Source organism: Ursus americanus, chromosome 28, assembly GCF_024610735.1.
Source record: "Ursus americanus isolate L20-20 chromosome 28, mUrsAme1.1.p, whole genome shotgun sequence".
Classification (NCBI taxonomy): domain Eukaryota; kingdom Metazoa; phylum Chordata; class Mammalia; order Carnivora; family Ursidae; genus Ursus; species Ursus americanus.
Window position 1 is genome coordinate 3699817 of NC_142154.1, and position 24943 is coordinate 3724759.

Here is a 24943-nt window from a genome sequence, read left to right on the forward strand (position 1 = left end):
CCCAGATCTTTATTAGCATACTCAAAGAGACAAGTTTGCTTGTCATTCTTATTTTTTTTCTTAAGCCTGGAGACTCTTTTATACTATAACCTCAGCATAGTTTTTCTTAATAATCTGTTATTGAAAGTGTTTCATGATGTGCTTTCTCTTCTCCATCGTTATTGGGATCACTCATTCTCTCCATGTGCGAGTGTAGGCTTCTTCAGGTCCTAAGTCAGTAAGGAAGCCTTGATCCTCAAGGAACATTCATTACGCACCCTCCATGTACCAGGCCCTGCTTTAGGCAGTCGGGCTACTGTGGTGAAGAACATGTTTCCCCTGCGCAGAGATTATATTCTAATGTGAAGAGGCAAAAAAAATACTCAATGTCAGGAAAATGTTCAGAATAAAAATAAAGCAGAATAAGGAACTAGAGAATGACAGAGGAAGTGGTACTGTTTTTTTTTAAAGATTTTATTTATTTGTCAGAGAGCACAAGCAGGGGGAGCGGCAGGCAGAGGGAGAAGCAGGCGTCCCACAGAGCAAGTAGCCCGATGCGGGACTTGATCCCAGGACCCTCAAAGGTAGATACTTAGCCAACTGAGTCACCCAGGTGTACAAAGAGTTGCTATTTTTAATTAGGTTGTAAGGCAGTCTCTCTGATAAGGTACTGTTTGAGCAGAGATTTGAACGAAGGGAATGGCCAAGGGCATTTCTGAGAGAAACAGCATTGCTGAAGGAGGGAACTTGGGTATCTTTGCCTACTCTTCTCGTTCTTAGGACTCCTCCCCCTCCACTCCACCCTCACCTCCAACTGTGTGGACTACATTGAATGAAACCATGAAGCTACCACACATAAATTTGAGCCGCAGTGTGGAACCCCTTACTCCTAGTATCCTGACTAGACTCCCCTGATGTTGGAATACCCTCTATTCACCCTACTGCTGAGAGAGGGATTCCCACCAAATGGTTATAGGAATGCCTCAACACACATCACTGGACAGATGAGATCGACCACAGCTTATTAATTACATAAACTCACATCCAGAGGAAGAGGACACCACATGCCATATGGGCCATGTGGGGGTTGCACTGAGGAACAAGTGAGCAACCAGGGGCAGTGGGAGGTGGGCTTTGTAGTATCGAGAGTGGGGCTCCCACATAGGAGTGTGGTTGGCTTGTTTGAACAATTTGCTGGGCTGGCATTATTGAGCTTCAGGTCATACACCATAATCTGAGCCAAATAATTTCTTTCCCAGGGAGTACTCTGATCTCAGCAGCATCACAAGAGTTCTCAGAGGAGGCGTCTGAGTAGCTCAGTCATTAGGCGTCTGCCTTCAGCTCAGGTGGTGATCCCGGGGTCCTGGGATCAAGCCCCACATCAGGCTCCCTGTTCCATGGGGAGCCTGCTTCTCCCTCTCCCACTCCCACTGCTTGTGTTCCTTTTCTCGCGGTTTCTCTCTCTGTCAAATAAATAAATAAAATCTTAAAAAAAAAACCACAAGAGTTCTCAGAGAAGATGTGATCCCTTGAAAATAATGAATAATGACTTAAAGAAACAGTACGTTTTAAATTAACTAGAAGATAGTAACCCAGTTTTTTTTTTTTAAGAACCGTAACTCTTTAGCAAGGAACTTTTGTTTGTTTAAAAACAAATTTAAGGATAGGACAGTCAGCATAAAGTCTAGGACATTAGTCTAGTGAAATAGGGCATCTCTGCTATTTATGTGGATTATTCTGAGAGTAAGGAATACCGTTACCACATCTTGTTAGGAACAGACAGGATAGTCCAAGACCCAGTTTGCTATTTTAACAGAGAAAACCAAATTCTGATTTTGTATTAATAAATACTTGACATTAATGGATTTATAAGCTCACCCTTTTTAATCTTAGCAATAAGTCATAAAAACTGAGCCAGCTATATCAAAAAGACAAAATAGCATGTGTTGGCAAGGATGTAGAAAAAAGAGAACACTCAGACCCTGTTGCGGGGATGTAAATTAGTGCAGTCACTATGGAAAACAGTAAGGACGTTCCTCAAAAAACTTAAAATAGGAATACTATACAATCCAGGAATTCCACTGCTGGGTATTTATCCAAAGAAAACGAAAATATCAATTTGTAGAGCTATTTGCATCCCTGTTTATTGTAGCATCATTTATAATAGTCAGGATACGGAAGTAACCCAGGTGTGTGTCGATAGGTGACTGGATAAAGAAGATGTGGTGTGTGTATAGAGCGGAATATTACTGATAAAAAAGGATGAAATCTTGCCATTTGTGACAATATGGATAGATCCAGAGGGTTTTATAAGTGAAATAAGTCAGACAGAGAAAGACAAATACCATATGATTTCACTTGTGTGTGAAATCTAAAAACAAATGAACGAACAAAACCCAGAAACTTATAAAATTGAAAATCAAAACAAAGACTCATAGATAGAGGAAACTGTTGGTTATGAGAGTAGGGAGGAGTTGGAGATGGGCTGGACAAAATAGGTGAAGAGGATTGAGAGGTACAAACTTGGTGACAAGTCATGGGATGTAAAGTACCAGGTGTAGAGTCGCTAATATCGTGGTCACTTTGTATGGTGACGGATGATGACTTACTGTGGGCATCGTTTCATAATATATAACAATGTGGAATGGATATGATGTACACGTGAAAGTAATATTGTATGTCCGTTTTAATTCAATTAAAACAAACTGAACCAGCTTTGGCAACATTTTAGTATTTCATTGCATATTTTTAGACTGTGGTTATATAGTCCAAAGCAAGTAAACTTTCCTTTCCACAAACCTGCAGCTTTCAATATTCATTGAATATTGGGTTTTATCCTTCTTAATCTTCCCCCACATGCCGGAACAACCCAGATACTTGACTTCAAGTACAAAACTAATCTTTTCCCCCTAATAAGCAAAAACACATCCCATTACCTTGCCTATGTGGTTATACTTCTGTGTCACTGTTGTTCTTAGTGTAGTCTCAGTCCCCTTATTTATAATTTTTTTTAAGATTTTATTTATTTATTTGAGAAAGAAGGCATAAGCAGGGGGAGCAGCAGAGGGAGAGGGACAAGTAGGTTCCTGCTGAGCAGAGAGCCCGACATGGGGCTCGATCCCAGAACACTGGGATCATGACCGGAGCCAAAGGCAGACATTTAACCGACTGAGCCACCCAGGCGCCCCCCCCACCACCTTTTTTTATAATTTAACCAAAGTAACTAACCTCTGTTTCACAGAGAGTCAGATGTTTGAGGAATTATTTTCATATGTTTTTACAAACCGTCAAACTCATTGACAAACATAACACATATATTCTTTCTCTGCCTTCTTAGACTAGCAAAAAAAGTCACTACATAACATATAAAAGTTAAAATTCTATATATTTTAAAACTACACGTCATTACCAATGTTTCAGTATTCTGTTTTATTTAGAAATTATTCAAGGATACAGGGGCACCTGGGTGGCACAGCGGTTAAGCGTCTGCCTTCGGCTCAGGGCGTGATCCTGGCGTTATGGTATCGAGCCCCACATCAGGCTCCTCCGCCATGAGCCTGCTTCTTCCTCTCCCACTCCCCCTGCTTATGCTCCCTCTCTCGCTGGCTGTCTCTATCTCTGTCGAATAAATAAATAAAATCTTTAAAAAAAAAAAGAATTATTCAAGGATACAAAGATTATCCTTTAATCAATTCAATTTAATGCTAGTCCAATGTCCTAAAGTTAACTATTGAAAATTATGTTTAACATACCACAGAGTATAATTACTGTTGATATAGAAAAGCTTGTCAGAAATATAATTCATTTACGTTTTCCTTAATCTTTAACATATAACGTTAAAGTAATATTAGCTTATTGGTAGACCTGTTTAAGAAGTTCCAGTGTAATTAGTGTCTTCATGAGAAAATAAACCCAAATTTTACTTAAGAAAATAAAACATTTGCTACATTCTACAATGATTAAATCCAGACAAAGTTGTTTTTACACCAAAATTATCACCAGTCTGATTTGTTCACTTTGATTACTTAAATTTGGATTTTTTATACAGATGCCTCTGACCTATCAGTTTCTGTGAGAAGGATTTTTTCCTTAGAAGGTCACCACATTTAATATAATACAGTACTCCTTTAATAAAAAATAGAAATGTTGACATTTTATACATTTTAAAGCATTAGGAGAGCAATCCTGCATTGGTGCATTTTTGCAATCTCAAGTGCAAAAATCCTGCAGATATAGTGAGACTTGTATTAATCACAAGAAATGAAGGCAATCCACGCACAGGAACCACAGCAAGAGGATGGAACATCTTATAATGTAATTCAGAATCAGCTGGAAGCTTCTTAAAACACTGATTCTTGGGCTTAACTCCCAAGTCAGGGTTCTGGACTGAGAACTAGCATTTCTAATGAGTCCCCAGGTAATACCAATGATGAAGGTCCAGGGATGAAACTCTGAGGTTTTCTAGGAAATAAGAGGTTGCCTTCCTCCCATAGGGCTGTAGCCTTGTAGACTCTAAGGGATAGAGGCTTGGTCTCTAACTGACATCCCCTGAGTGTCTCTGTAATGACCAAAGCAGACAAAGAACAATAAGATTACCATATTTAAAGTACTGTACAGTCACTTTTTTTTCCCTGAGGATTCTTAGGTTTATATTAGATTTTTATATTCCTTTATATTATATGTTAATATAAGGAAACCTTATATATATAAAAATATGTATATTTTTATATATTTTTCCTTTATATCAGATTTTTGTAAGTCGTATTAGTATCTGTAAACCAATAAAAAGAGGTCTTTTATTTTAAGAAAATTATATCTAATTTGTTAAGACCCTTTCCCAAAATAGAAAAATGTTTCAGAATCACAAAAGGAGGAGTAAAGGAGGGGTTTGTACTGTCAAGTGCAAACACACAGAGAGCTTATGGCTTCAGGCCTAAAACTTCCGGTATAGGTTAAAGGAAACACAGAATATACACGTTCACTGATCTAGGTCTCCAAAGGGATTTTCTTTTTTCTAATAGAAGCAGGACATTCTTCTACAAACTAAAACACTAAAATACCAGATTTTTTGCCATGTCATACCCAAAGGCAAGAGGTCACCATCATCCTGTATTGGGGAATAACATTTGGCTCTGTGCAAACCAGAATCAGAACCAAACATAGCCAAGAACCAGAAACAAAAGTAAAAATACAAAGTTAGGAAAACAAACAATAGAGAAAAACAAACTCTGAAGATAAAGTTCTATTGCTACTTGCTATTCAGTGTAGGAGCCAAAAAACAGTGCCTGGGAGGTACATTTTTTAATTGGTTCTGGAAGGTGTATCTACTTGAACAACTTGTTATTCTCAAATTGCCGAAGTTTGATTTTCAAAAGAGTTAAAAACAAAGATTCTCAATAAAATGCAGTGAGTACATGTCAACATACTATTTAACACCTTTCTTGGGGCGGGGGGGGACCGTGGTAAGGCCAGTTGTACTATTTTTGACGGTTTTTATTACAGGGACACAAGCTCAAATGTTCCAAGGGGCCAGGTAAGCAATATAAATAAGGAACACCTGCATTTACAGCATTATCTAGAGAGTGGTGGGTGTGTAACATACTGGAGGGCACAGACTTTGTCTAAAGGTGGCAAATGTTGAAAATGTTGGCGAATCGTCACCTTATGGGAATGCTTGTTTATCCCTGTATTTAGTATTTCTTTCACAGAAGCTCTTAATCTGCTTTTTAATGCGAAGCTTCCTGTTTTAAAGTTGTTGATAACTAATTCAGTTTAAAAAAAAAAATCTCAAAAAACACTGTATGAGGCAAACAAGACTTCTCTTCAGGCCAGAAATGGCCCAAGGGCCATCACTTTGCAACTCTGCAGTAAATATTACTTATGTAACATTATAACAAAAGAAGAGTTTAACCGGGAGTTGTATTTTTGTTGGAAAGAAAGTTTTAAAAGATTTCTTTTTAAATTGTTTACTTTCCATTATTTTATAAGAGTGACAAAAACATGACATGGTGGGGTTTTGTCAAGTGGTATGTTCACCACATACTCAACATGCGTTTCCATTTTAAGTGGTTTTTTTTGGTTTTTTTGGTTTTTTTTTTTTTGTCCATTAAAAATATAGTTACTCACTTTCTGGAGATCTGTTTCACAACAATGTGAATATTGTTACTGAACTGTACATTTAAAAATGGTTAAGATGGAAAATTTTATGTCATGTTTTTTACCACACATTATTGAATGTTTAATGAATTTATTCAAATTAAATTATTCATTTTAAGCTGTTTTTGTAGAGTAGTATCGAAGGTAACGGGAAAAAGCCTGCAGACAAGGAGATACTCCAAAAGACTGCTATAGCAGCCTTGTCAAAAGATCATGAGAACTTGTTCAGGGAACTAAATTTGCTAATGGGAATGGTGATCCATTTGAGAGACATTTCTGGAGCTGAACTGGGAGAATTAGATAAAAAACTGAATATGGGACTTGAGGAAATAATAAAAAGATGAAGGTTTCTTTCTTAGTAGCAGACTATACCAATAATTAAGATAGAAAACAAAAACAGATTTGGGGGAAATTAGTTCAGTTTTACACAAGCCATGGTATTTCAGGACTTGAAGGAAATCTAGAGGTCACCAAGCGCACCCATCTCATTTTATAGATGTGAAAGTCAAGGCCCCAAGAGATGAGGGTGATACCTTTGATGTCACGGTTTAAATCAGAAGCAGGGCCGTACACGTTCTAGACTCGAAATTCATCTTTCCTGCGCACACAGTGTCTGCTCTGACTGGGCCTTCTTTGGTCCGAGTGAACGTGTGATGGCTTACTCCCCAGGCTGCTGCCGTGTGTGAGGGAACAGGGCCTGCACAGCTCCTCAGGAGACGGGGTACCATGCCCTCTCCTTGCTCTCTGAACTGCAGGTGTGCCCCTTCTCCTCTTGTAGCCTTTTCTTCAACTTAAGCTGTTGGAGGACCTGTAAATGGAAGTGGTTTGTAGACATCGGCAATCTCATGCCTGCAGTTCAACATAATCCTGTCAGAATTACAGGAGTTCAAAGGAAAGGCTGGGGCTGCAGGTGGAGATTTGTGTGTCAAGGACCATTTCCTGAAACACTATAAAGAATTACGAATATATAACTAATAGCTAAGGAATTTCAACTTTGTCTTATCATAGGTTCTCAACCCCAGCTACACGTAAGAATTGGTAGGTCTCTGGGGGAGGGCTGAAATATATATATATACATACATACATACATACATACATATATATGTGTGTGTATTTTTTTTTTAAGATTTTATTTATTTGATAGAGAGCACAAGCAGGGGGAGCAGCAGGCAGAGGGAGAGGGAGAAGTAGGCTCCCTGCGGAGCTCGATCCCAGGACCCTGGGATCATGACCTGAGCTGAAGGCAGACGCTCAACTGACTGAGCCACCCAGGTGCCCCTGAGGTATATATTTTTTTTAAAGTTCCAGAGGTTTCATATGCACAGCTAAGAATGCTATAAGCAATGAGAAGTCTATAGAAGGATTTGAAGCAAGAAAGTGAGATAATCAAATGTGTGTTTTAAAAGGTAATTCTAGGGGCACCTGGGTGACTCAGTTGTTAAGCGTCTGCCTTTGGCTCAGGGCGTGATCCCAGAGTCCTGGGATCGAGCCCTGAATCAGGCTCCCTGCTCCACTGGGAGCCTACTTCTTCCTCTCCCACTCCCTCTGCTTGTGTTCCCTCTCTCGCTGGCTGTCTCTCTCTCTCTGCCAAATAAATAAAATCTTAAAAAATAAATAAAAGGTAATTCTAGGGACACTTGGGTGGCTCAGTTGGTTAAGCGTCTGCCTTTGCCTCAGGTCCTGATTCCAGGGTCCTGGGATCTAGTCTCGCATTGGGTTCCTTGCTCAACGGGGAGCCTGCTTCTCCCTCTCCTTCTGCCTATACTCCCCCTGCTTGTACTTGCTGGCTCTATCTCTCCCTCTGATAAATAAATAAATAAATAAATAAATAAATAAATAAATAAATAAATAAAAATTTTTTTAAAATGAAAAATAAAAGGTAATTCTAGGCTCCTGGGTGGCTCAGTTGGGTGTCAGACTCTTGATCTCAGCTCAGATCTTGATCTCAGGGTCATGAGTTCAGGCCCCATTTTGGGCTCCACACTGGGGTAGAGCCTACTTAAAAAATAAAATTAAATTTAAAAAGGTAATTCTAGCTTAAATGGCTGGAGAGAGAAACTTGCAGTAGTCCAGGCAAGAGATGGTAATTTTTAATGACAATATAATATTCCATCGAGTTAATTTTCTATAATAATTCTGTATCTTACATGTTTCTGGGTGTGTGTGTGTGTGTGTAAAAATTCACTGTCGTCTTCAAAAAGTGCATCTTTTTGGTTTTTTTTGTTCTTGTTACTCTTTTTAGTAATTTCACTAGGACAGATTCCCAGCAGTAATTCTGTTGAGTCAAAGGAAATGAGTAGTTTTGGCTCCTGATTATGTGTTATCGTAATGGTTATAATCAACTTACAGTGTTACTCTCCATGTGGTGGGCCAAATATGAACTTTGGAATCATTTGTAAGGTTCAAAAAAAGAAAAATTACTGGGATTTTGATTAGAATAATTTTATTTTGAAATTATCAAAATAATGTTTATATCATGTTTATGCTATTTTACATGATTTAACTGAATATTTAGTAACTAAATTTATCTTTAACAGATTGATGAACTCCCAGAGGGAGCTGTGAAGCCCCCAGCAAACAAGTATCCTATCTTCTTTTTTGGCACCCATGAAACGTAAGTCAGCAAAACAACATAAAGCTTCAGCAGCTCTAATTTGTCTCTATTAGACTGCATTGTTTATACCTGATCTATGACATTTTATATGTTGTTAAAAAAGGATCACAATTTTATAAAATTACCAAGCTTAATAGTGTATTTTTCTTAATGTGAAGATTTTTCATTCATTTTGCTTTTGAATGTTATTTCTGTATAAATGTTGGACAGCACCCAGAATCTCCTTTAGGACACTTTTAAGTCCTAGGGTAGTCTCCTTACCACTCCCAGTAATTTATTTTGTTGCTCTTGTATGTTTTCTTTCTAGAGAAATTTCATCCATTTATATTTCATACAACATAGTTATGTTGTCTCAGGCTCTTTCAATTTTTTGAACCCTGAAGCAAACTTACCAACTTAATAAGGTTTTTAAATTGTATTTGTTAGTGTACTGGCTAAAATGCTGAATAACGGAACCTGAAAATACGGTATCTCAAATAATTTAGAAAATTCTTTCTTTCTTGTGAAACAATCCAAAGATAGGCAGGTAGATCGAGGTGGGTGGACTACTCTGCTCTAGGGACCCAGGTTCCTTCCGTCACATTGTCCTGCCATTCCCTTGCTCTTGTCTGCTTATTTAAAAATAAACAAACGACGTTCAGCAGCACCTGTGTGCCTTCCAGGTAGAGGGAAGGGGGAAAGAAAGAGAAAACATGAAGAACAGGTAACTTCTTTGTACAGAAGTGACAGGGAAGTTGCATGTATCACTTACACTTGCATTCATTGCAGGGCAGAAGCTCGGTCATGTGGCCACGCATTGCTGTCAGGAATTGGGAAACAGCCTCTAGCAGGGCAACTCTTAGGGGAAACAATTGGAAGGAGTAATCCATTAGTAAAAGAAAGAAGATAGTAAAAACTAGGAGACGGTTGGCAGTCTTGACACAACAAAAATGTGTATGGTCAATCAGAGCAAGGACATAAATGGAATAGGAATTGCATATGTGGGGGAAAGCTGCAAATTGTCATGAAATTTTACAAGTCTTCAAATTCAGGGTCATCACTTGTGTCATTTGAAGTAGGAGAGCCAGACGTAAACATTTTCTTAGCTTGCGGTCTCTGTCACTCTGACATCTTCTTCATTCTTATCTGGAAAGAGGGCTAGCCATGGGGCACCTGGGTGGCTCAGTTGGTTGAGCCTCTGACTCTTGATTTCAGCTCAGGTCATGATCTCAGGCTCATGAGATCAAGCCCTGCACTGGGCCCCATGCTTACCACAGAGTCTGCTAGAGCTTCTGTCTCTCTGTCGCCCTCTGTCCCTCCCCCAACTCATGCTTGCTCTCTTTCTAAACAAAAATAAATAAAACCTTAAAAAAAATAAAGAAAGGAAGAGAGCTAGCCAGGAGACAGAAGGCCCTTAAGACATATTTATTTTTTGGCTTCATTGAGAAATAGTTGTATTTCTTTCAGAAAGTTGATTTTATTTTCTTTTGTTTTTATCTAATAGACACTGTGTCCATACTATGTGCACCATTACCATGTTTTCCTCCATAGAGATTGCTAGAAAACTTAGAGATAAATGCTTTTCTTATAATTAGTGCAAAGGGCTTTATGATACATATTTTTCTATTTGCCCGATTCCTGTCTCCAGTTTACATCTATACCATTATTGTGCTTTTTCTCTAGGACCTATTTCCAGATGATTAGATTGTATTCCTGGGACCAGACAGGATTTAATAAATAAGACTATCACATTTCCACTATATAGGACAAATCAACCATTTACTAACCTTATGTGGTCACTTTTATTTATTCAGTAAACATTTTCTAGGCATTCCTTAAAGCACTGTGTAACCGAAGAGCCTCCACCTGCTGTATTGCTGGTGAGTGTAACAGGATCATTCCAGTGAACAGTGTGAAGGGTTTCACAGAGCTGTTTTTTACAACATCCTTAATAAAAGCCAGTGGCATCATTCCAAGGCTCAATTCAGTAAACGCAGTTCTACCAGGGAGCAGTATAATATAGTCCATATGTGAGTTTTTTTTTCTGGTTTGATCATCCAGAGGTAGATTTTGAAACATCTGGAGGAAAATGAACCTCACAAAACCTGCCATGCATTTGTTTCGGCAGAGCGTTTATTGGGTATTGGGTGTCCCTGAACCTGAGACTGTATGCCCGGGCAGGTACCTATGCTCAGCCTCTCTGTGGAGGCAGAGATCCTGCGGGGCTTGCTCACTCCTGGGGATGTGGTGCTTAGCACGGTGCCTGGCCAATGGTAAGGGTTTAAAATAATAGCTGCTGGATGAATTAAAATTAAATTAAAATAAAATAAAATAAATGAAAGGCAGGGAAAATATATGAAAGGTGAGGAACTTAACAAGAAAGCTGTGTTCAGGGGCTCCTGGGTGGCACAGCGGTTAGGCGTCTGCCTTCGGCTCAGGGCGTGATCCCGGCGTTATGGGATCGAGCCCCACATCAGGCTCCTCCGCTAGGAGCCTGCTTCTTCCTCTCCCACTCCCCCTGCTTGTGTTCCCTCTCTCGCTGGCTGTCTCTCTCTGTCAAATAAATAAATAAAATCTTTAAAAAAAAAAAAAAAGAAAGAAAGCTGTGTTCAGGTCAGCCAAAGGAACACTCCGAAGCAGACTAGAATTTTCCTCAGAACATCACCTTGAATTTATTCTAATGCCCAGACAGGTCATTGGAGCCCCCAAATTCTTCTCCATAGAACAACCCCAGCAGTTTTAGTCTGCACACTTTTTTTTCAAGGCAGCCTTGACCAGGAGAAAAAAAAAAATAACATCCTTAGAGCATGGAGCTTTGAACAATTTTCTTTTCTGGCCTACACTTTAAGATTTATGAAACATGCAGGAAAGTTAACCAATTGGGAGGAAATTTGATCTGTGGAATTATCTTTCTGTAATCTAGGAAAAAACAAGGTTGTGTATCAAACATAAGTTGCTTTAGAACTTCTGTCATTCAGGGCTGTCGTGTCTGGCAGCAGCTCCTGGCCGCTTGCACCGTTAACCCCGGTCGGGAAAGTAGAGAAAGCGCACGCTCTGCTCAGCGGCAGCGGATGGCAGCCTCGGCAGCTTGGCCCCAGTTGATTCCTAAACGCAGAGCCCAGTGCTATAGTCTAGTAGTTCGTGACAAACTTCTCAAAAAGGAAAACAGACATACCCAAAGTCCATTTCTTTCTCGTGTTCCACTTGTCACGCAAGACAGTGACATGCCTTTGATTAAAATGTCCAGTAACCTAATAAATGATGTCTGGATTCAATGAGATAGAATCATGTTGACCAAGCAATTAAAAGTCAAGGGAGTTTTGGTGGTTGGGGTCAGAAAGCTTCCGCAGGTATTTTTATCAGCTTGAAGTTTTTGATCAGCTAGGCAGTGAGGAATCAGTACTAAGACCCAGTCAGAAAATGGAATTTATATATGTATATATATATCAATATATATACAGCAAAGCAAAGTTTATTGAGCAATTGCATCAAGCGATATAGTACAAAGCTCTGGAAGAGGGAGGGGACATGAGAGGGTGGCCCAGAAAATGGAATTTATAAAAATCAACAGTAAACTGTTAACTCACAGTCTCAGAGCTTTTATATCTCCAGCTCCGACCTTTCCCCTGAGTTCCAGAATCATCTCTCCAACTGCCTCCTTGACCTCCTCTCTCGGATGTCAAACCAGGGTTTCAAACTAAACATCTCAAACTGAGCTTTTCACCTTCAAGTCTTGTTCTCTCAAACAAATCTTTCAGTTCTGTAAATGCCACCTCTGTTCTTCTCATTTCTTAGTCTGACCCCTTGGAGACAGCCTCACCTCCTTCCTTTCTCTCACATCACTTTGGCTCTTTCTTGAGCGTGAATTTGGAACTAGCCGTTCCTCACGCACTGTGTCGCGCACACCCTGGCCGAGTGACCGTCATCACTTCAGTGGGCTCATTCGTTTCCCTGCTTCGACCCTAGTGCCCACTTCTTCAGGCTGTTTTCAGCACAGCAGCCAGAATGATCCTATTCAAACACAGATCATCACCTCTCTTCTCAACCTCTCATGTTGCCCATCTGACCCTGAGCCTCGATAGGGGCCTTCGAGGCCCCACATAATCTGTGACCCCACCCGGTCCCCTCTCTGACCTCCTCTCATCCCGCTGTGCCCTCACTCCTCTCACTCGAGCCATGCTGGCCTCTTCGTTTCTTCAGCACAGCGGGCACTTGCGCCTCAGGGCCTGTTGTGCTGGCTCTTCCCTAAGTCTGCTCCCTCTCTCTAGGTGACTGCGCAGCCTCCTTCCTCACCCCCTGTGCTGCTTGGACGACTCCTCTCAGGGAGGCCTTCCATGATCCATATATCTGATGACCAAATCCACCCCCGTCTCGCCATCCCCCTTCTCTGCTTTATTGATGTTAGCCCACAGGACTATATTTGTTCTTTTCTGTGTTTGTCCAAACCCTGCTCACACTCCTAGAATGTGTGCTCCGTGAGGGTAGAGATATTCGTCTGTTTGTTCCCTGCAGAATCCACAACACCTCAGCAGTGCCTGACACACTGTAGATGCCCAGTCAGATTTGTCGAACGGAAGGATCTCTGAATCTTAGTTTGAAATGTGAGCTTGTTGGGTGTCAGCCAGGGTGTGGGCCTCTCCCATCTCATTAGTGTATTATAGGGGATAATGCTGAAGACTCTAGTTTGAATGCTTGGATCTCTTAGCCAGTCCCAGGATTTATTCGAACTCATTTTCTTTTTCCGGTTATGATTAAATTAGGATAAAGTTTAAATTGCATAACATTCTATCTGTTTGCTACATCTGATTTTTTTCTTGTTTGTGCTGCATTAATCACTAATACGATTTTTTAGTTTATAAAAATAATAGTGAATAAATATACTAATGTGATAGATAGAGTTAATAGTCACTTTTTTAATCCAGTGTTTATATTTTTACTGTAAATCTCACAAAACCCTTACCTATGGAAGATTAACACAAAAGTCTTAGTTTAAGATGATGATTAAAGTGGCCAACATGTGGACATCTTTTAAAACCATGTGTGTAACCAAAAGTCAGCTTTAAAACAAAAAATAAATTGGTAATTTAAAAGTAAAATCAAAACAGCACTGTCTAGAGGTCCTGGCTTATACAGCCAGCTATCCATTTTTCCTGCCTAGAAGCATATGTATAAATTTTATAAAGATTTTATTGATTAGAGAGAGAGAGACAGACTGAGATTACAAGTAGGGGGAGTGCCAGGGAGAGAGGGAGAGGAAGAAGCAGGCTCCCCGCTGAGTGGGGAGCACAACACAGGGCTCCATCCCAGGATCCTGAGATCATGACCTGAGCCGAAGTCAGACACTTAACCCCAGACACTTAACCGACTGAGCCACCCAGCCGCCCCATTTATATGTAAACTATTTTATGATATGTACGCAACTCAAAGGGTTTATGTATACTTTTAGTTTGTTTACTAAAATATTCTGTGACACCTAAGTTGATATTGATATTAAAAATAGCTTATATTTGAAGGTCAAAGTATCAATTCTATTTCTAATATATCTCTGCAGTGCATTTTTAGGTCCGAAAGACCTTTTTCCATATAAGGAATACAAAGACAAGTTTGGAAAGTCAAACAAACGGAAAGGATTTAATGAAGGATTGTGGGAAATAGAGAATAACCCAGGAGTGAAGTTTACTGGGTACCAGGTAATGGTTTGCTTCATTGTTAGATCTCATTGCTTTGGTTTTTAACTGTCTTTGGGGTCTTTCTTATATGTCCTTTGTACTAGTAGTTACCCTCCATCTATTTGAAATCAGAATTCTTTTTAGCTCCAGTAACATTTTGGAGTAAATATAATTCTGTTACCCAAGAGGGTTCAAGTCAAGTGGTCACTGGAAAACTGAAGTTGATGGTTCTTTATTTTGAAGATCTTAAGAGTAAGCTGAATCCTTTCAGATTAAAATAGAATGATTCTTTTCACAATCTGTATTCTTTGCTATTTTTTTCAAAAATGTAATTAGCCAATATCTTGCTATTTCTTAGGCAATTCAGCAGCAGAGCTCCTCAGAAACTGAGGGAGAAGGCGGGAATACTGCAGATGCAAGCAGTGAGGAGGAAGGGGATAGAGTAGAAGAAGATGGAAAAGGCAAAAGAAAGAATGAAAAAGCAGGCTCAAAACGGAAAAAGTCCTACACTTCGAAGGTGACTGAGAACCTTTTCCATTATTATTAATGTTATGTGCATATTCATTAAGGTTTTAGATTATTCTTTTTTTTTTTTTTAAAGATTTTATTTTTATTTATTTATTTGACAGAGATAGAGACAGCCAGCGAGAGAGGGAACACAAGCAGGGGGAGTGGGAGAGGAAGAAGCAGGCTCATAGCGGAGGAGCCTGATGTGGGGCTCGATCCCAGAACGCCGGGATCACGCCCTGAGCCGAAGGCAGACGCTTAACCGCTGTGCCACCCAGGTGCCCCAGGTTTTAGATTATTCTTAATTCATTCCTTGGGCACATAGAAGCATCCTCACTCTGTGGACCTCTGCCTCTAGAGACAGTAAGATAGCCAAGGGGAGTAGGACAGGTAGCCTTAGATGTGAGGGCATCTTCAGGGCTGATCTGGCACTGAAAATACTGCTTCTCAGTTGGAGAAGGACTGTTCTTTCGTCAAGAGTAGAAGAGTAGGTCAGTATGCCTCCTCTAAGAACCTCCAAATGAGCTCTGAAGAATTTAGGAATATAGGAGACTCAGTACCATTCAGGACAAATCTGTGTAAATAGAAAGATATACTCTTAACCTGTCTTTCTGCTTTAAAGACTGTGCGAATAACAAATACAAATTATGAGGGGGCTCTGAAGGCAATGAGTGGGAAGAGCATGTGGTTCAGATGGAGTGGCCAGGCTTTTCTGAAGAAAGAGTCGAGGAGGGCTGGGTGGGGCAGAGCAGCCACGATGTGAGGCGGGAAGGGTCTGGCATGTCCTGAATTGAAAGAAGATGAACGTGGTTGGGGCATCGTGACCAAGAGGGAGAAGCAAGCAGAGGCTCAGTGATGGAGACTTGGGTGCCGCATTAAGGAATTTGGATTTATTCCCAATGTAACGATAATTTATTGAAGGCTTTAAACAGAGGAGTGACGTGATCCTAGATTTACACGTTGAAAGTCTAGGTTTTTCATACAGTAATTCAGACATGCAGTTGAACAAACTATGAGATTGTGAAAATCGTTCACCTTTAGAAACTGAAAGCAAGATAAATAGATCTTTGAAGACCAGAGATCGGTATGGGTTTCCCTGTAATTGGTCTGTCACACGATTGAATATTAGGATAAATTACTTCCCTTTAGACTCTGGTATTTAGTGTCTGGATAGACTTAGGCAACTCCTTAAAAACCAAGCGCCAGGAGTTGATTGGATTATCAGCATTTTATTTTACGATCTATAAAATCCACCCAAATAGCATACAGGTGAAATTGTATGATTACATATTACTTCTTGTGCACCTAATGAAAAACGTCTTATCTGCCTTGGATGGGGATAAAGTTTGCAAATCACAACAAAATAATTAGAATTTTCCTTGTCAGGAATTTTGTAAGCTGAATTTTTTTTTTTTTTAGTTATTTTGGATTTCGCTTAAATATCCAATTCAATTGATATTTTAAATTTATGATTGCCTGCTGAGCTGTGTGATGTGTTGTACCCCTCTGAATTACCTACGCTACCCGAGGTATCTGAGGCATTTGACAGTGTGGGTATGCGGCTTTTCAGTGTCATTATTTCCTTGCTTGTAGTGAAGACCAGAAGTCATGGGGCTCAGACCCGATGTGGATATGCAGTTTAAAGCAGTGAAGGGGTCAAGACATACTTTACTTACTAAGGTTTATCCATTTTAGATTAAGGGATCATCTTTTTTTTTCTTTTCCTTCCAAAGATCACAACTTCCATGATCACTTAAGAACCACTATTTTTAAATTTCTTTGACTCTTTACTATTTTATTTATTGTCAAGATAAATTATGCACAAACACAAAAACTTTGGAAGCACATAAAAGGTTTTTAATTTTTAATACTGACTGAGAAACTTAGCACCGTGGTTCTCAAATTTGAACACAGGTCAGAATTACCTGGAGAGCTTGTTCAAACACACACTGCTAAGCCTCACTGCCTGAATTTCTGTTGGAGTAGGTCTTGGGTGTGGGGTCTGAGAATCAAATTTTCAGGTAAGGCAGTCTGCTGATCTGAGACCCACATGTAGGGAAGCACTTTCCTGACATAATCGCCTTTCTCCTTGGCTTCCCTAATGTTTTTGTTGAACATGGTGGTCTTTGTTTACACCTATTTCTTCAGGTTAGATAATCTTCCTTTGCCACTGAAAACCAGTGGTTCACAAACTTTTGACTACATCTCAGTCAGAAAGCAGATTTGAAGGAGGTTATGTGTGTCTCTCTTTAGCAGTAGGTATATGGATGATTCACATCTGGGCCACAACAGATACTGGAAAATTACAGGTCAAACTATTTTGCACACACATCATTTACCGTGTAAAGTAGGGCAAATCAGAGAGCCTCACAACACAGTAAACTGGTGATGATGCTAAACCACTAGTCATCTTAGTTAAAAAAAACGAAGGTAGCAACAGGTGGACGCACAACCAGTTGAAGACTACAGTGCTGAAACAGATGGAGGGTCCTTCCCCAGGATTGCAAGATTTGCCTTGATGTGCGTTTGCAGTACAGTAAGAGCTTTGCAGGGTTACCAAATCTAGCCGGGCAGCCAGATTTCTTCCAGTACTGACTGTGACTCTGGAGCAGAGTTGCACTACGGCCCTAATTCTGGTCCACGTGCCAGACTGTAGTACTTACAGAGTCACTGTGCGCTTGCTCGTTAGGATCCTTGGTAAGCATTGTGAACTTCAGGGACTTGTGTATTATTACCTGGCCTACAGGAACTATTATTTGAGAATTACTACATAAAGCAGTTACTACATTTCAATAATTATACTGTATTTACTAGGAAAACAAAAAGTAGTTTGCTTTTTGTATTGTCCTGCTTGATCTTAGCTTTAACGGTAGAAACTCCACATTTGGATTATTAAATCTCTGCTTTTCTTTCCTGTAAAAAGTAAAGATGACCTCATTTTAAACTGACATTTTGGGCTGGGTTGGTGGTTTCAGTTAAGTGAAATAGAAGCAATGTAATTACATGCTCTGTCACATAGCTAGAAGATATTTTCTCTTTGGAACTTGTATTTAAAATATTGATTGAGGAAGCTCCAATTTGCTAATTCATTTCTGGAAGACCAAAAGTGACATGGCTAAATCAGTTTTGCCTCAGCTCCTATTTGCCATGTGCTTAAAGATTCTTAAAATTTCTGAGAGGACATGTTAGTGATATGGTACATTTTACTTTCTTAAAGGTGCACAGCGGGGTGGGCTTTTGATCATTTTAATGCTGTTCTGCAGAACAACTCTGGCTGTAAACTAGAACTGTATTTTCATCTTCCTTAGAGTTCATCTTGGTTTCAAAGGCAAGGTGATAAGAAAAAAGGGCTAGTCCCTCGGGCTCTTCAATAACCATCCATAATTTAAAAGATTAAAGTCAGTTTCTATCACATGGTGACATAAGTGTTGTCTGCGCTTAACCAAAGAGCTTCAACAGGCGTCTCAACATGAATATTCACTTACTACCTTCGATAGTTCGCCTCCCTGTTTGGACCCGAGTTTCTACTGTGAAATGCTGGGGAAGCTGGGTGGCTCTGTGGCCTCCTAAGGTGGTACCATGGTGTCCATTCAGCTGTCGTTCGTCCGTTGGCAGTGCCCTGGGGACATGAATCTTTATTTTCTGCTCCTAACATTGCACTGCTGGAAAGAACGAACAGGTCATTGAGTGCACCTGTACCTCCTTTTCCAGCTGGTTACTCTGAGGCCCAGTGAGGTGACACAGTCTGTCCCAGGTCATCTGGCCCAGCCTCGGCACATCACCGTGTTGTACTGGTATGTTGTAGCGAGCCACATGACTGGATGTAGGTCAGCCACTTCTGCATTTCTTTTTTTTTTTTTTTAAAGATTTTATTTATTTATCTGACAGAGATAGAGACAGCCAGCGAGAGAGGGAACACAAGCAGGGGGAGTGGGAGAGGAAGAAGCAGGCTCATAGCGGAGGAGCCTGATGTGGGGCTCGATCCCACAACGCCGGGATCACGCCCTGAGCTGAAGGCAGACGCTTAACCGCTGTGCCACCCAGGCGCCCCTCACTTCTGCATTTCTTACTTACACTTGTACATTGGAGTTGTACTTTTGCTTATAATTTTTGATTTGTCCAAACGTTTAGAAATCCTCTAAACAGTCCCGGAAATCTCCAGGAGATGAAGATGACAAGGACTGCAAAGAAGAGGAGAACAAAAGCAGCTCTGAGGGTGGAGACGCCGGCAATGACACAAGGAACACGACTTCAGACTTGCAGAAAACCAGTGAAGGGGTAAGGACAGCGTGTGGTCTCGCTCCCCTTCTAACCTAGAAGACATGGTGCTTCAGAGCGAGCGTTAGTAAACCCTGTCCCAGTAGACGGAGAGGCTCGCAGCCTCCTGGGAGGGCCCACACAGCTCCTGGGAGAACGATCAGCTGCTCAGGGTCTGAGAACACAAGAGAGCCGGGGGGTGGTACGCCTGTCTGTCAGTTTAGAACTCTATGAACAGGTCTCTTCTGTTTTAAACTAACTGCAGCAACTTGAGAGTCTTTTAAAAAGTAAGATGTGAAATATTGAAATTATGAAATGCCATCTCAAAATTTTACAGTTGTATTTCTTCTATCATAAGATTGCATGTTCAAAATGGGGGATTTCATACTACGGCTTCTTTCCTAGAAGCAGTTTGTACTTTAATGTACCCACAGGGACTTTAAATATTTAAGTATTCCAACAATATGTAAAGACTGGTATTTAAAGTATGGAAGGGGAAGACTTGTCCACTTTGAATTTTGTTAACTCTATTTTAAAGTGTAGTTGATATACGATATTGTATTACTTTCAGATGCACAACAGTGAGCCCACATTCATAGCCATTACTAAGAGTTCACGGTGATGGTCTGGTTCCAATCCATCATCATACAAAGTTACTATGATATTATTGTCCCTGTTCCCTGTGCTGGACTTTGCATCCCTGTGACTGACTTTGTATAACTGGAAGTTTGTACCTCTCGGTCCCCTTGACCTAGTTCACCCATTTCACCCACTCCTCAGCCCCTCCCTCTGGTGGTAACCAAAGTCTGTCTCCTGTATCTGGGGCGCTGTTTATGTTTTGTTTTGTTTGTTTTGTTTTGTTTTGTTTTTTAGATTCCACATATGAGTGAAATCATATGGTATTTGTCTTTCTTTTTGACTTGTTTCACTTAGCATAATACCCTCTAGGTCCATCCATGTTGTCACAAATGGTGAGATCTCATTTTTTTTACAGCTGAGTAATATTCCAGTGTACATATACACCACATCTTTATCCATTCATCTATAGATGGACACTTGGGCTGCTTCCGTATCTTGGCTATTGTAAATAATGCTGCAGTGAACATAGGGATGCATATGTCTCTTTAAATTGGTGATTTCATCTTCTTCAGATAAATACCCAGAAGCGGAGTCGCCAATATTTTTAACTTTTTAAGGAACTCCATACTGTTTTCCACAGTGGCTGTACCAGTTTATATTCCTGCTAACAGTGCACGGTTTCCATTTGTCCACATCCTCGCCAACCCTTGTTACTTCTTACGTTTTGAGTCCAGCCATTCTGACAGGTGCGAAGTGATATCTCACTGTGGTTTTGATACACATTTCCCTGATGATGAGAGGTGTTGAGCATTTTTTCATGTGTCTGTTGGCCATCTGGATGTCTTTGATCTTAACTTTTGTTAACCTCTATTAACTTAAAAGTATTAGTGAAGGCACATTTTGCCCCTGGTCATTTTCTATTAGTCTTTTCTCTATGAAGACTAATTGGACAGTGGCAAATCGTTTTGAAATAGTAATCCACAAAATACATTATTATTGTTCTTCTGTGAGATTCTGGTTTCAGCTGAGTGCTTGACTATTCTTGTCAGTACTGTTTACCTCTCAACTCCTCCTCCATGCAATTAACCAAAATTACTCCCCAGTTGTGATTCTGATTGTTCCCTTATCCCTCTTAGCCACTCAGCTTTACTCTGTCCTCTGCGTATCGTTCTTCTCTTGACCTCTTTCCAGTAAAGAGTCCTCTTTCCTTACCTTTGCTGGTAGTCCTCCTGGGAACAGTCCTGTTAATAGTCACCAAAGGCATGAGTACCTTACTCGTTTGATTTTCTTTTTATCCCACCTGCCATCTTCATCCCAGGTGGCTTCAATATGCATACAGCAAAACCCTCACGACCTGTCTCCCTTTATGAACTCCTTCTATCTGCATTTCTGTGACCGAGGAAGAGATGGTCTGCACCGGTACTGCTCAGAGGGTGATCTGTGGGCAAGTAGCATCAGTATCACTTGGCAAGCTTGTTAAAGGTGCAGAATCCCAGGCCCCACCCCAGGCCTTCCAAATGAGAGTCTTTTTAACTAACCCCCCCGGGTCATTCATAGGCACATTCAAGTCTGAGAAGCATTATTCTGCACCTTTCTGCTACCAGGGTCCGGAGTATCGTCTCCTCCTCCTTTTTCCCAACGCCTCACTCAGGCGGTGGTCACCTGTCATCCTGTACCTTTATCTTTTCCTTCTGCCTAGAAACGGTGTTAGGCCTCCCTTCCCCCATATATCCTACTCTTTTCACTTTTCTCTTCATCTCTAAACTTCCTAGAAGAGTTCTCTTTCCTCCAGTGTCCATTCCTTCACCTACTCATGCCTTCCTCCTTTGCACTCTTGTTGCTTCTTCACCATTTCATGGAAATGCTCTTGTAAAGGTCCATGGAGATCCTCTCGTTGCCAAATCCAGGGTTTGGTCTTTATCTAAATCCTTTAGTCTTTATTTCACCTGTGCAGCATTTAATGCCACTAGCCACCTTCCCTCCTGACTTTGCCTCCAGGTCACCAGTCTCTTCTCCTTCTGCATCCAGTTCCTTCTCAGTCTCTTTCTAGAGCTCCTTCCTTCCATTCGTCTTGGCGTTCAACTATTCTGCAAGCTTCCCCTGTGTCCGTTGTCCCCACTCTCATGGTTTCAACTATTATATATTACTGATGACTTCCCACTCTGTATCTCCTGCATTGTAGACCCATTCTTCTAATGGTTAATGAAACAATTTCAACTCCGATATCTTGAAAGCACTTCAGAAAACAGTTGCTGTTAGAAGTAGCAACAGCAGCAGACTCAGAGTAGTGAGGGCTAACATCTTTACTATGTGCCATATATTATGTTAAATGCTGTCTGTGCACTGTCTTATCTAATCCCCACACAAATCCCAGGATGTATAATCTCCATTTTGTACCTGGGGAAACTCAGGCTGGAAAGATTCGTCCAGGGTCACATAGCCAGTTAAGAGCCTGAATGTAAAGCAGGAGCCTGAGATCCATCCATTTATTCATTCAGTCATTCATTTAAGTTGAAGTATGGTTGACATACATTATTACATCATTTTCGAATGTACAGTGTAGCGATTTGACAAGTCAATATTTATGCTGTGCTCACCACAAATGTAACCACCACCTGTCAACACACAGCACTGTTACAATACCATTCACTGTATTCTGTCTGCTGTACCTTGTCCCATGACGTACTCATCCCATAACTGGAAGCCCAGACCTCCCATTCCCCTTCACCAATTCAGCCCATCCTGGCCCTCCTCCTTGTGGCAATCATCAGTTTGTTCTCTGTATTTATGGGTCTGATTCTGTTTAGATTCCATATTTAAGTGAAATCATGGTATTTGTCTTCATTGTCTGACTTAATTCACTTAGCATAATACTCACTAGGTCCATCCATGTTGTCACAAATGGCAAGATCTCACTCCTTGTATGGCTGAGTAGTATGCCATTGCATATATATATATATATACACACCGTATCTTCTTTATCTGTTCATCTATTGATGGACACTTAGTTTGTTTCCACAACTTGGCTATTAGAAATAGTGCTGCAGTATACCCAAGAGTGCATATATCTTTCTTTTTTAAGATTTATTTATTTATTTTAGAGAAAGTGGGGGGTTGTGGGGGGTGCGGAAGGAGAGAACAAGAGAGAATCCTCAAACAGACTCTCCCTGCTAAGTGCAGAGCCTAACATGGGGCTTAGTCCCAGGACCCTGAGATCATGACCTGAGCCAGAATCAAGAGTTCGCCATTTAGGGGCGCCTGGGTGGCACAGCGGTTGAGCGCCTGCCTTCGGCTCAGGGCGTGATCCCGGCGTTATGGGATCGAGCCCCACATCAGGCTCCTCCGCTATGAGCCTGCTTCTTCCTCTCCCACTCCCCCTGCTTGTGTTCCCTCTCTCGCTGGCTATCTCTGTCAAATAAATAAATAAAATCTTTAAAAAAAAAAAAAAGAGTTCGCCATTTAACTGAGCCACCCAAGCGCCCCCATGTATCTTTTTGAAGTAGTGTTTTCATTTTCTTTGGGTAAATGCCCAGTAGTGGAATTACTGGATCATGTGAGAGTTCTACTGTTAATTTTTTGAGGAACCTCCATACTGTTTTCCACAAGGGTTGCACCAATTTACATTCCTACCAACAGTGCACAAGGGTTCCTTTTTCTCCACATTTTCACCAACATCTGTTGTTTCTTGTCCTTTTGATATTAGCCATTCTGATAGGTGTGAGGTGGGAGATCCCACCTCATGGTAGTTTTGATGTGCATTTCCCTGATGAAGAGTGATGTTGAGCATCTTTTCATGTGTCTGTTGGCCATCTGGATGTCTTCTTTGGGAAAATGTCTATTCAGGTCTTCTGCCTGTTTTTTAATAGGAGTATTTGGTTTTTTGGTATTGAGTTGTATGAGTTCTATATATATATTGGATACTAACCCCTTATCAGATATATCATTTGCAGATATCTTCTCCCATATCATAGGTTGCCTTCTTATTTTATTGATGGTTTCCTTTGCTGTACAAAAGCTTTTTATTTTGATGAAGTGTCTATAGTTTGTTTTTGCTTTTGTTTCCTTTTCCTAGGGAGACACATCTAGAAAAATGTTGCTAAATAAGCCTGATGTCCAAGATGATTACTTATGTTTTCTTTTAGGGGTTTCATGGTTTCAGGTCTCACATTTAGGTCTTTAATCCATTTTGCGTTTATTTTTGTGTATAGACACGAATGTGGTCCACTTTCATTCTTTTGCATGTTAGCTGTTCAGTTTTCCCAGCAACGTTTATTGTATATTCATGCCTCTTTTGTCAAGATTAATTGACCATGTAAGTATGGGTTGATTTTGGGGCTTTTTGTTCTGTTCCATTGAAATATATATCTCTTTTTGTGCCAGTACCATACTCTTTGATTAATGTAGCTTTGTAGTATATCTTGAAGTTTGGGTGATACCTCCAGCTTTGTTCTTCTTTCTCAAGATCGCTTTGGCTTTTTGGGATCTTTTGTGGTTCCATACAAATTTTAGTATTTACTTGTTCTAGTTCTGTGAAAAATGCTTTGGTATTTTGATAGGGATTGCATTGCATCTGTGGATTGCTCTGGGTAGTATGGACATTTTGAGAATATTTGTTCTTCCAATCCATGAGCATGGAATATCTTTCCATTGATGTCATCTTCACTTTCTTTCATCAGTGATTTGTTGTTTTCAGAGTACAGGTCTGTCACGAGCTTGGTTAAGTTTCTTCCTAGGTTTTTTATTCTTTCTGGTGCAATTATAATTAGGACTGTTTTCTAAATGTCTCTTTCTGCTACTTTATTATTGGTATGTAGAAACAATAGATTTGTGTATATTAATTTTGTATCTTACAACTTTACTGAATTCATTTATTCAGATAGTTTCTCGGTGGTCTTTAGGGTTTTCTATCTGTTGTATCATGTCATCTACAGATAGTGACAGATTTACTTTTTCCTTACCAGTTTAGATGCCTTTTCTTTTCTTGTCCAATTCCTATGGCTAGGACATCAGTACATTAAGTAAAAATGGCAAGAATGGACATCTTTGTCTTATTCCTGATTTTAGAGGAAGAGCTCTCAGTTTTTCGCCATTGGGTATTAATTAGCTGTGGGTTTTTCATATATGGCCTTTATGATGTTGATTTATGTTCCCTCTAGACCCACTCTGTTGAAAGTCAGAGCCTTTTATTTTTTTATTTTTTTTT

General features: G+C 40.3%; 2 protein-coding genes across 6 annotated transcripts in view; one reads left to right on the forward strand and one right to left on the reverse strand.

Annotated features, from left to right (window-relative positions):
- Window positions 1-24943, forward strand: part of HDGFL3 (HDGF like 3) — a 74818-nt gene that overhangs the window by 40858 nt on the left and 9017 nt on the right. Inside the window, exons 2-5 of the mRNA XM_045813195.2 lie at window positions 8673-8749; window positions 14280-14418; window positions 14756-14914; window positions 19036-19182. Coding sequence (XP_045669151.1) covers window positions 8673-8749; window positions 14280-14418; window positions 14756-14914; window positions 19036-19182 — 522 coding nt within the window. The remainder of the gene's footprint in view (window positions 1-8672; window positions 8750-14279; window positions 14419-14755; window positions 14915-19035; window positions 19183-24943) is intronic.
- The window catches only part of TM6SF1 (transmembrane 6 superfamily member 1), an 83172-nt gene that overhangs the window by 3239 nt on the left and 54990 nt on the right, over window positions 1-24943 (reverse strand). The window lies entirely within an intron of this gene.